At 38.5% G+C, this 9,607-nt stretch overlaps 1 protein-coding gene across 1 annotated transcript in view; it reads right to left on the bottom strand.

Annotated features, from left to right (window-relative positions):
• Positions 1 to 2,805: 2,805 nt before the first annotated feature.
• The window catches only part of DYNC2I1 (dynein 2 intermediate chain 1), a 34,473-nt gene continuing 27,671 nt past the window's right edge, over positions 2,806 to 9,607 (bottom strand). The window contains 5 exon segments of the mRNA XM_042476314.1: positions 2,806 to 3,340; positions 7,389 to 7,612; positions 9,075 to 9,140; positions 9,142 to 9,207; positions 9,456 to 9,555. Of these exon segments, the coding sequence (XP_042332248.1) occupies positions 3,169 to 3,340; positions 7,389 to 7,612; positions 9,075 to 9,140; positions 9,142 to 9,207; positions 9,456 to 9,555 (628 nt within the window). The 3' untranslated portion in view covers positions 2,806 to 3,168.

Here is a 9,607-nt window from a genome sequence, read left to right as displayed (position 1 = left end):
TCTGTGGAAAGGCATCATATATAGATCTTAAATATAGAAATAAATAAAAATATTCCAGTAAGGCAGCTATGTCACGTCAAACTCCAAGTCCGCATACATGTTTTCATCAGTGACTCAATTAACTGTAACTTAAGTAGTTAAATCATTTTGACTATTTTGTGAGAGTGAATTAAATTTCCAGTTTCTAATGTCCAACTTTAATGAATAATTTTCAAACTTAATGCTCCAACTACTTTTCCTCCCTGAGAACATTTACCTTCTTCTCCCCACATCTGATTTGTCACTGTGGGAAATAAGATGTTAAGACTATAGGTTGTAATCCTGTAAAACATTTGTGTTCTTACAAAAGTACCAACACATAAAAATTGGATTTCTTTTTACATAGTACATTGTGAAACAAATTTGTCCAAACGGTTTCATTTAATTGGGAGCAGCAGGTTTGCCATGGAGGCTATAGGTCAACAATGGAGCATGCGTTTTGCATGCAAAACATTGTAGGTTTAATTCTTGGCATCTCTAAGTAGAGCAGAGAAAGATCTCCACCAGAAATCAGAACAGACTGGGGCTAAAAATATTTCACCTTGCAGATGATTTGGATTACAACTCTCATGAAAACTTACAACTTTCAGCAACTCTATGAAATGTACTTTGGAACACTGATAGTTCTCCACCCTTCCTGTAGATAGTTTTGAATAGATTTCCTGTACTATAAAGTTATATCCTACGTATGTTCAATATATGTGTGTGTGTGTGTGTGTGTGTATGTATGTAGACCAGGGATCTCTGTTTTTGTTTTTTAGCCACTTTTTGATCACATTTTTCTTTAAACCAGCACCACCAGCACTACCAAAAGAAGGCTTTCAAGCTTATATTTAGACCACAGCCAAGGTGGCTGTGCAAAAATGTAATATTTCCTAACTTCTAGCATTTGGCTTTGTTTTCAAGTTACTGCAGATGTATTGTGACGTGATATTAGCAGTTTGAGCGTTGGACTAGGAATCTGGGAGACCATGGTTCAAATTTCCCCTCAGTCATGGGATCCCAGCTGAAGGCAAAGTCCATTTGAATAAATCTTGCCATGAAAAATCCATGATATGCCTTAGGAAATGGCTTGATGGCACATACAAAAACAAGTATTGCATTATAGTTACTGACATAGACAGATTTATCTTGTTATAAATGGTTATATAATTTTTGACTACAGTATTATTTTAAACTAGTAGCTGAAGTTTTTTTTTAAAAAAAACTGCAAAGGATATTGGTTTGGAGAATATTTTAAATCTGAAATCTTCTTTCCACTACATACCTTAAAATATATGTGAACAAGATTCATGAGCATTCCAAATGCTACCTTCTGGACAAGCGGTTAACACTGTATTTATGCATTATGTAAATACACCTGTTACTGCTTCTAATTTTACACAAATGTCCATATTAACTCACAATGGCTTGGTGCCCTCTTGTGGACAAGACTATTTTACTGTAAAATATTTAAATAAAGCTCCCATTGAGAAGATAAACTTGCAGAGCAACAAGTCTTATTAGTTTTTTGCAGCAAGTGGCAAACCACAGTTGACAATAATGTGAGCTTTAAAACTACATAGTACACTTCTTTAGTCTGGATGTTAATTTCTTTTGTAGAAATAATCCTAGCATTGTTAAATTACCATGATTTACCATTGCTATGAATTGTCACTAAGATTAATCTTCAGGTGGATGTAATTCATCCATTTAGAACACATACAAACAACTCATGTCACACTGGATATATATTGCCTTTGGTTAGTTTCTGTGGCTTGCTGGAGCCCTGGAAAGTCCACATAATCGCCCCTACGGTCAGGCTGATCTGCCATCACCTGTGCAATGTGGAAAAGAGTACTGTAATGTTCTGGCACAGGTATTAAGAGTCCAGACACAACTATCAGGATCAGAAGGAAGAAGAAATGCTTTAAAGCCCTCCCTCCCTCAACACAATCTCTTCCTCTCTAAGAATAGGGAAAGCAGGTTTAAACTGCCTCATTCTTACCTCTGAAACTTGGAAACAGAATCTTTCACTGCCTGGTCTTGTGTGTATCTGCCACAAGACCCAGTTTTTCTCACCACTACAGACTTTAAATGAGTACATCACAAGTAGTCGCATTATGGATCTTATCATGACTTATTGCTGTTGTGAGTATACTTATCTTGCATACACCTGAGCCTTGGACAGAAAAGTAAGGCACTTTATCACTTGCATTTCATTGTCAGTTGACTCCATGATCTTTACATTTCCCTCTTCTACTCCTGTCTATACACTTACTGATGATAAGAATTCATACATCTGGCAAAGCGTACTCAAGATCATGTCAGGAACTGTACACATCCAATATTCCTGACATAAAGCGATCACGTCAATCCCTGCAAATCCAGGAGTAGTTGCTGGCATAAGTGAAGTGCCTGCAAAATACAAGTAACTCCAAAACCAAGAAAATCAAGAGTTTCCTTAGCTTTACAGTATTACAACATCAGAAGTCTTAATGGTAAACTGTAAACATAAAAAATAAAACAGATTTCATATACAGTGGGCCCTTGTTATCCGCTGGCATTTGGTTCCAGGACTCTCAGTGGATACCAAAATCCATGGATGCTCAAGTCCCATTCAATACAGTGGTGTAGTAAAATAGTATCCCTTATATTAAACGGCAAAATCAAGATTCGCAACTTGGAATTTATACTTTATAAAAATATATATTTTCAAGCTGTGAATGCTTAAATTTGTAGATAGAGAATCCATGGATATGGTGGGCCAATTGTATAATATTTAGAAACAGATACTCAAATTTTATGGGAGCATATGCTCAGGAGTTTATTCCAAAATATCTATAAACATTTACAGTGCACAAAATATTAAAAGTAAATAATTTTTTCAACTAAATATAAATACATTTCCTTTGAAGGTATAATTTCATATATATATATCTGTGTGGTTTTGTGGCTAAAAAAATATTCTGTATTTCCAGTTCAAATACTGTGTACTTAAATACATACATACATACATATTATTTACAAAAAATGAATGAAAAACATGAAATATCTTTTAAGAAATAATGCCTGGCCAAAACCAAGATATTAACAAATACATCTCAAATCATGGTCACATTTGTGTATTCAGAGAAAGGTATTTGGATTTTATAAGGCTTGCTGCAATAGTAAATTTAGTTTCTCAGACTCCTCTGGTTGAGGTAGTGCCCATTTCTTCTTTACATACTTGATGTCTATTGTTCCAGATTCTTTGGCCAGCGCAATCCCAAGGAGACCACTTGGTTTTTCAGGCTCACCCAGAACAGCCATAGTTATAACCCTGAGGACAGAAACGTGTTTTTGCTTAAGAAATGGATAGAAAGAAAGGTATAATGGAAATAACAAAATTAATGCTATCAGCCAGGCTGGGACTAATTTCCACTTGACTAGAATCTTCAATAACCTCCTTGAAAAGCCTCAAGACCACTTGGTTTTGTCTGAGATGAGATACCAAGATCCTCCTCACTGCCCCTTGGCTCCTCATCTCTCAGAACTAGCTTCTCAAGCTGCCATTCCTTATTACTATTTTGGAGAAAAGCCCATCTCCCTGAGTGAGGCAACCATCATTTGGTTCCCTCTCTGCCCAAGTACTGCCCCACACAGTGACATACTACTATAATGTCCTTTCCTTTTCCCTGCCTCTTTTTGTATCATAAGGCATTTAAGTCATCGTAACAAAGAGACAGTCCAAAAATGAAGTAAAGGGAGGAATCTGTGGGACCTTTTAGGAACAAAACCCAGTAACTTTCTGCAGAAGTAATAGCGTGTTCTAGCATATCTCTCATTCATAATAATGGAGCTTGTGGCAGGAGATACTTATTAACTAAGACTTACGAACAAAAGATGGATTGTAGTTAATGACAACTTTTCTTTCTCAAACCTACAAGCCTCCTAAACGACATTATATTTACCAGAAATACCACTTTGAAAGATAATCTTATTCTGTCAAAATATTTAACACCAAGTTCAGGTTCCATGTTTAGAAACCTGAGAACAATATCTGAGAAACTTTTTTACATGAAGGTGGACCGATAGCAACTTTCCTTTGCTGGAAAGTACTGTTGACAGACCTGTCATTTTAGCACACTGGGTCTCAGGCCCACTAATCCATCTTGTAAAAATGAGAGAACCTCCTTTATTTTTGCTCCTTCGTGCAGTACTGAATTCTCTGAACGCCACCTCTGGAAAGGGTTCTAGGTGGCCTCATATATGTGTTGAGTAGATTGTCTTCTAGAAGCCAAAATCGTACTAGTTACTGATTTCAAATACCCTTTTTGAATCATGTTTCTTCACTCAATTTCAAAGCAGTTAATTTTAACCATTCTAGATTGGGATGGAGTATTGGACCCTGATTTAATAACTCTGCTGTCTGTGGCAGAAAACATTATTCCTCCACTGACATGCTTATCAAAAGAGGAAGCTACGGCCTGCAAGGCCAACATAGAGTTGTTGTTGTTATTATTATTATTATTATTAAGCTTTATTTCTATAGCGCTGTAAATTTACACAGCACTGTACATAAAATCTTTTAATTAGACGGTTCCCTGCCTTCAGGCTTACACTCTAAGAAGACACAATACAAAAGGAGAATGGAATGGTGGGGGGAGGGAAGAGGATCAGGTCCAGCATTCTTCTCTCCCTCTGAGGCCTGGACCAAGGCAGATGGACAGATGGAGGGCTCTGTAGCTTAAGGATAGGCCTGATGGCATTGGCCCACCCTCTCTCCCCCTCGGAGGCCAGGATGGAGTCAGATGCCTTGTGGGAAGGGTTCAGTTCCTTTAGGGAGGCCCGATGGCAAGGCCTACCTTTCTCTCTTATTAAGACTATTACTGTATATACTCGACTATAAGTCGAGAAATTTATGCCCCAAAATGGACTCCAAAATCAAGGATCGACTTATGGAAGGGTCAATAGCGTTCTACTGCTGATTAGGTTAATACAGTGCGTCCTCGCCTTACGCGGGGGATCCGTTCCGGATCCCTCCGCGTAAGGCGAATTCCGCCTATGCTCGAGCCCCATTGGAAACAATGGGGCTCGTGCGTGGCGGTGTGGGCGCGCGCAGGGTGCAAGCGCCCATTCAATTGAATGGGACGCGCCGCCCCTTCCGCCCCACCGCGGCTTGAGCGCATATGCTCAAGGCCGCGTATGGCGCGGGCGCACTGTAAAAAAAAATGCCCACCTTCCTCTGTGTTCAAGTAAACAGCTCCCCATTTGAGTCCCAGCGCCGGCAGCCTCTCCTCTCTCCGCAAGAGAGAGTGTGTGTGTGAGAGAGAGCTCCTTCAGCCTTCCCTCGCAACTGGAGCTAAAAGTAGCTAATGAGGGAAGGGAGAGGGATGCAGAGAGAGGGAGCATGCCCAGGCTTGGACCCTGTTTTGCAAGCCATGGGTCTGGAAATGCTGGGCTTAAAAGCAGGGAGAAAGCAAGGCTGGTTGATGTCCTCCTTTTTTTTATTTTGCTAGGCATGGGTCTGGAAATGCTGGGTTTAAAAGCAAGGCTGGTTGATGTCCTCCTTTTTTATTTTGCTAGGCATGGGTCTGGAAATGCTGGGTTTAAAAGCAAGGCTGGTTGATGTCCTCCCTTTTTTATTTTGCTAGGCATGGGTCTGGAAATGCTGGGTTTAAAAGCAAGGCTGGTTGATGTCCTCCTTTTTTTATTTTGCTAGGCATGGGTCTGGAAATGCTGGGTTTAAAAGCAAGGCTGGTTGATGTCCTCCCTTTTTTTATTTTGCTAGCCAAGGTCTGGAAACGTTGGGCTTAAAGGCAGGGAGAAACCAAGACTTGTGTCCTTTTTTTTGCAAGCCATGAGTATGGAAATGCTGGGCTTAAAGGCAGAGAGAAAACAAGGCTGGTGCCCCCGTGTTTGTTTTGGCAAGCTGTGAGCCTGGAAATGCTGATGCAAAGAGGTGTGTGTGCATGCACCCAGACTTGTTTCCCCATGCTGATACTGTGACCCTTATGAGAGGTTCAATGAGGGAGATGTAGAGAGGGAAGTGGTGCTTTGTTTCCCCCTTTAGATCTTTTGTAACATGGACTCGTATTTACTTATGCACGGGTCATATAAAAATCCATGATTTTGGCCTCAAAAACTGCCCTCGACTTATACATGAGGTCAACTTATACATGAGTATATACGGTAAGCTCTCTTCAGTTTGATTTTTGTATGAATTTTTTTTTTATCAATTAGCAAAGGTGGAAAGGCATACAGAAGCTCTTTTGGCCATGTTACTTCTAAGACATCATGACATTCTGCATTTATATTTCCACCTATGGTGGGGGGTGGGGTGGTTACTTTAAAATTCTCACCAGAAGCAAATATGTCTATTATAAATTCTCCATATTGTGCCTGGAACCAGCCTGTTTAAATTCCATTTTCCCAGTGATATTCTGCACCTGCTTTAAAAAGCAGCTGTCAAGTTTAGTGTCCCATAAACTATGGGTAATGTTTTTAGTCATTTCTTTGCTCAACTCACAATTCTGTTTAACTTCTTTATCAGTTGCTGAGAGCAGGATTTCTGTAGACTGGATAAGTGTACCGTACATTCACTGACATGTCTGTGCGTTTCTGTACACTCTGATTTCTATCATTGGTGTGAACCCAACTAATGCCATCTTGACCACTCTCATTTCCAGAAGACTGATACTGAATGTCCTCTGATTCTGTCCGCTCTACCTGTATAAACCAGCCATGGTAATATTTCCAGCCATAAAGACTCTCATCTGTTGTTATTTTTCCTTGCGGAATGAAAGAACCGTCGTCCAAAGCCTTGTTTTTGATCCAACATTTTAACACTTTCCTGATTTGGAATGGTAAAGTCATATTGTAATGTAACGTTTTGTAACACTGCAGCCACTCTATTAGCTCACTGCTGATCTTCAGTATCTTCCTGAATTGAATTAAGATCAGTGTCCAAACCTAAAGTATTTAGCACTTTTCAAAGTAACCATTTGAAATTATCTGCCTCAAATAATCTGGTCTTGCTACCCTCTTTTACTATTTTTATTTGTGAGTCACTATCACTTTTTGAACCAGAATTCCCCAGAATTCGAGTCCAATTATGAAAGCTTTATCCTCAACCTTTATTCTCAAGAGAGAAATCTGTATCATGTGCAAGGGAACGGTGAAAAATCTCACTTTAGCAACAAATTATCTATCATTGTTAAGAAAAAGTGAAATGTTCTTCCTGGCCCCAATATGGTAATTATTTGCACCATGGTTATTAGTACAGATTAGCACAGAAGAAGCAGAATATTTGCAAGGATTAAAAGATGGAATATTAGCAACTTTCAATCTTGTATAATTTCAATTGAAAATGCATGTTACGGACTTACTTATCTGACCAGATAGGCTGCTTTGCTACAGGTGACAAGTCATTTTCCAGCAGGTCCCAGATATAAACAACAGATGTTGCATCCAAAACAAAAAATACAGCTGGTCTAGTCAGAGCCCACTGGAGGGCAATTATTGGCTGCCCTGTTGTGCTGTTGTTCCATTGCATAAGCGGAAGCTCAGACGTCATTTGATGCAATCTTATACTCCCATCTGAACATCCCACCTGTAAACAAAAAAGGAAAATATAATATAAATTAAAAAATCCTGTCATTATTAAAAGAAATAATATAATCTGTATATTGATTAAAACATCAAACATGTACTTCTAAAAGGGAACATGTCACTTGCAAAATATAACAACTGTCCACTAAAAAGCAGATGAATGGTGAAGGTACACCTACATCTAGTAATGTTCTCCCTTCAGTCTGTTACTATCTCACTATTTGCACTGCTACAGGTATCCCTGGTAATAAAAAGACAAGGCTGGCACTGGGAATTAATCTCTATATTGACTTCTACAGTGGCAGACTTGCCAATAGTAATCTTGCCACTAGAACTCTGGTTCCCTTCTGCCTTAGCAAGCAAAAGGAAGCTGTGCAGTTTGTGAACATTTCCTGACCTAACATGTTTCACATCTACAGTCCATTAAGCAGCAGGTTAATGGCTTCCTCGCACACTACATATATTATAACACTGGAAGCTCTTTGCCAGTTTAACATAACCCCTTTCTGGTTCCCACATCACATTCCAAAACTCTTTCCACCAAATCTACATAAGCTTATGCTACAATTTATTTTGTACAGTTCGTCTCAAAGATGCTACAAAATTCCTTTGCATACTGATGTTTCACCTCATGGTTGCCTGCACTAGCCTTACAGGAGTAATGCAGCACATGTAAAATAACACCAGTGATGTCACAATTCCTCACTTCTCCTCATTTTTGCCTTATGCATATAGTTTGTGTACATTGTGTTGATAATTCATAGCCTGAATCCAAAAAAGATTGGAACTAGTTGTGCATATCCAAGTTATCTCTGGATTAATGGTTATTGTACAGTATTTCTTTTCTTGCACTGCATGGCAGAGCATTTTTGAAACAGGATAGTCACAAAGCAGTTTGAAACATGGCACAAACACAAAGTTCTCAAAACCAACAATTTCACTGGAAATATACAACTCCATGTACAGAGCATGTTGGTTGGTTAACTTAATCCAAAGCAATAGCTCTTCTTTGGTTTTGGAATACAGCAGTATTATACATTGATGGTTTGCACCTTTGTAGTTTTACTATATACATTACGAAAATATTCTGGGTACTTATATATTTAATTTTCTTATGTGATTCTGCAGCTAAATGAAGAATTAAAATAATACTATTATCTCCTTGCTCTAAATTATCACCTAGCTAAGCAATAATCTTAATGACTATCAATATAAAAGACTAGAGAAATTCAGTCTCTAGCAGAACAGAATAAAATCTGAATCAATTAGTGTTACTGGAGCTGGACTGAGCTATTTTGATGCTACTTCCAGGATTGAGCTATTGGATTGCAACGGCTTCTCCCTTATAGCATATATATGTGTGACTATGCATAATTCAAACCCAACTTTCAGATACTGTTACCTTTAGCTACAATATGCATCCTTGGCAATTCTGACCAACAAATGTATAAGAACATCCATACCAAAAATATTGGCTTTCCGAAAGGGGAGAAGTCGATTGCATTGACTCTGGTTGATCTTGCTCCCCCCCTGCTGAGGTTTGAACCACTTGGGAGGTACTCTTAATTCATGCCTTGTACCATGACTCACTATGGCCTGTGATTTAAAGAAGGAGAAGGAGAGGAGGAGGTTATCTCTTATCTGTGTTACATAAAATAAAAATTAAGAATACTATACTTTACAAAGAACTACTGGTTTTATTCAGACTTTAAAATGCAGTCATTGGTAATAAGTACCTCAACATGCATATTTTTAGTGGGTTACCTTTAAAAACCCACACATTTTTTTCACAGTTAGGAAAGGAAAGGGGGCAATAGATGAATTAAAGTTACAATCATACTTACAACATCTGTTCCAACAACAAAGTGATTAGGATTTGAAGGCAGAAATTTAATGTTCAGTGTTTGGGGTACCCCCATGAACATGGTATCTTTTGGACAAAAGCTGGGAAAATGAAAAAGACACAAGTGAATATAACAAATGAAACCTATGATAG

This window comes from Sceloporus undulatus, chromosome 6 (assembly GCF_019175285.1).
Source record: "Sceloporus undulatus isolate JIND9_A2432 ecotype Alabama chromosome 6, SceUnd_v1.1, whole genome shotgun sequence".
Lineage (NCBI taxonomy): Eukaryota > Metazoa > Chordata > Lepidosauria > Squamata > Phrynosomatidae > Sceloporus > Sceloporus undulatus.
The sequence above is the reverse complement of the archived record's forward strand: the minus strand, read 5'-3'. Positions and strand labels throughout refer to the sequence as shown.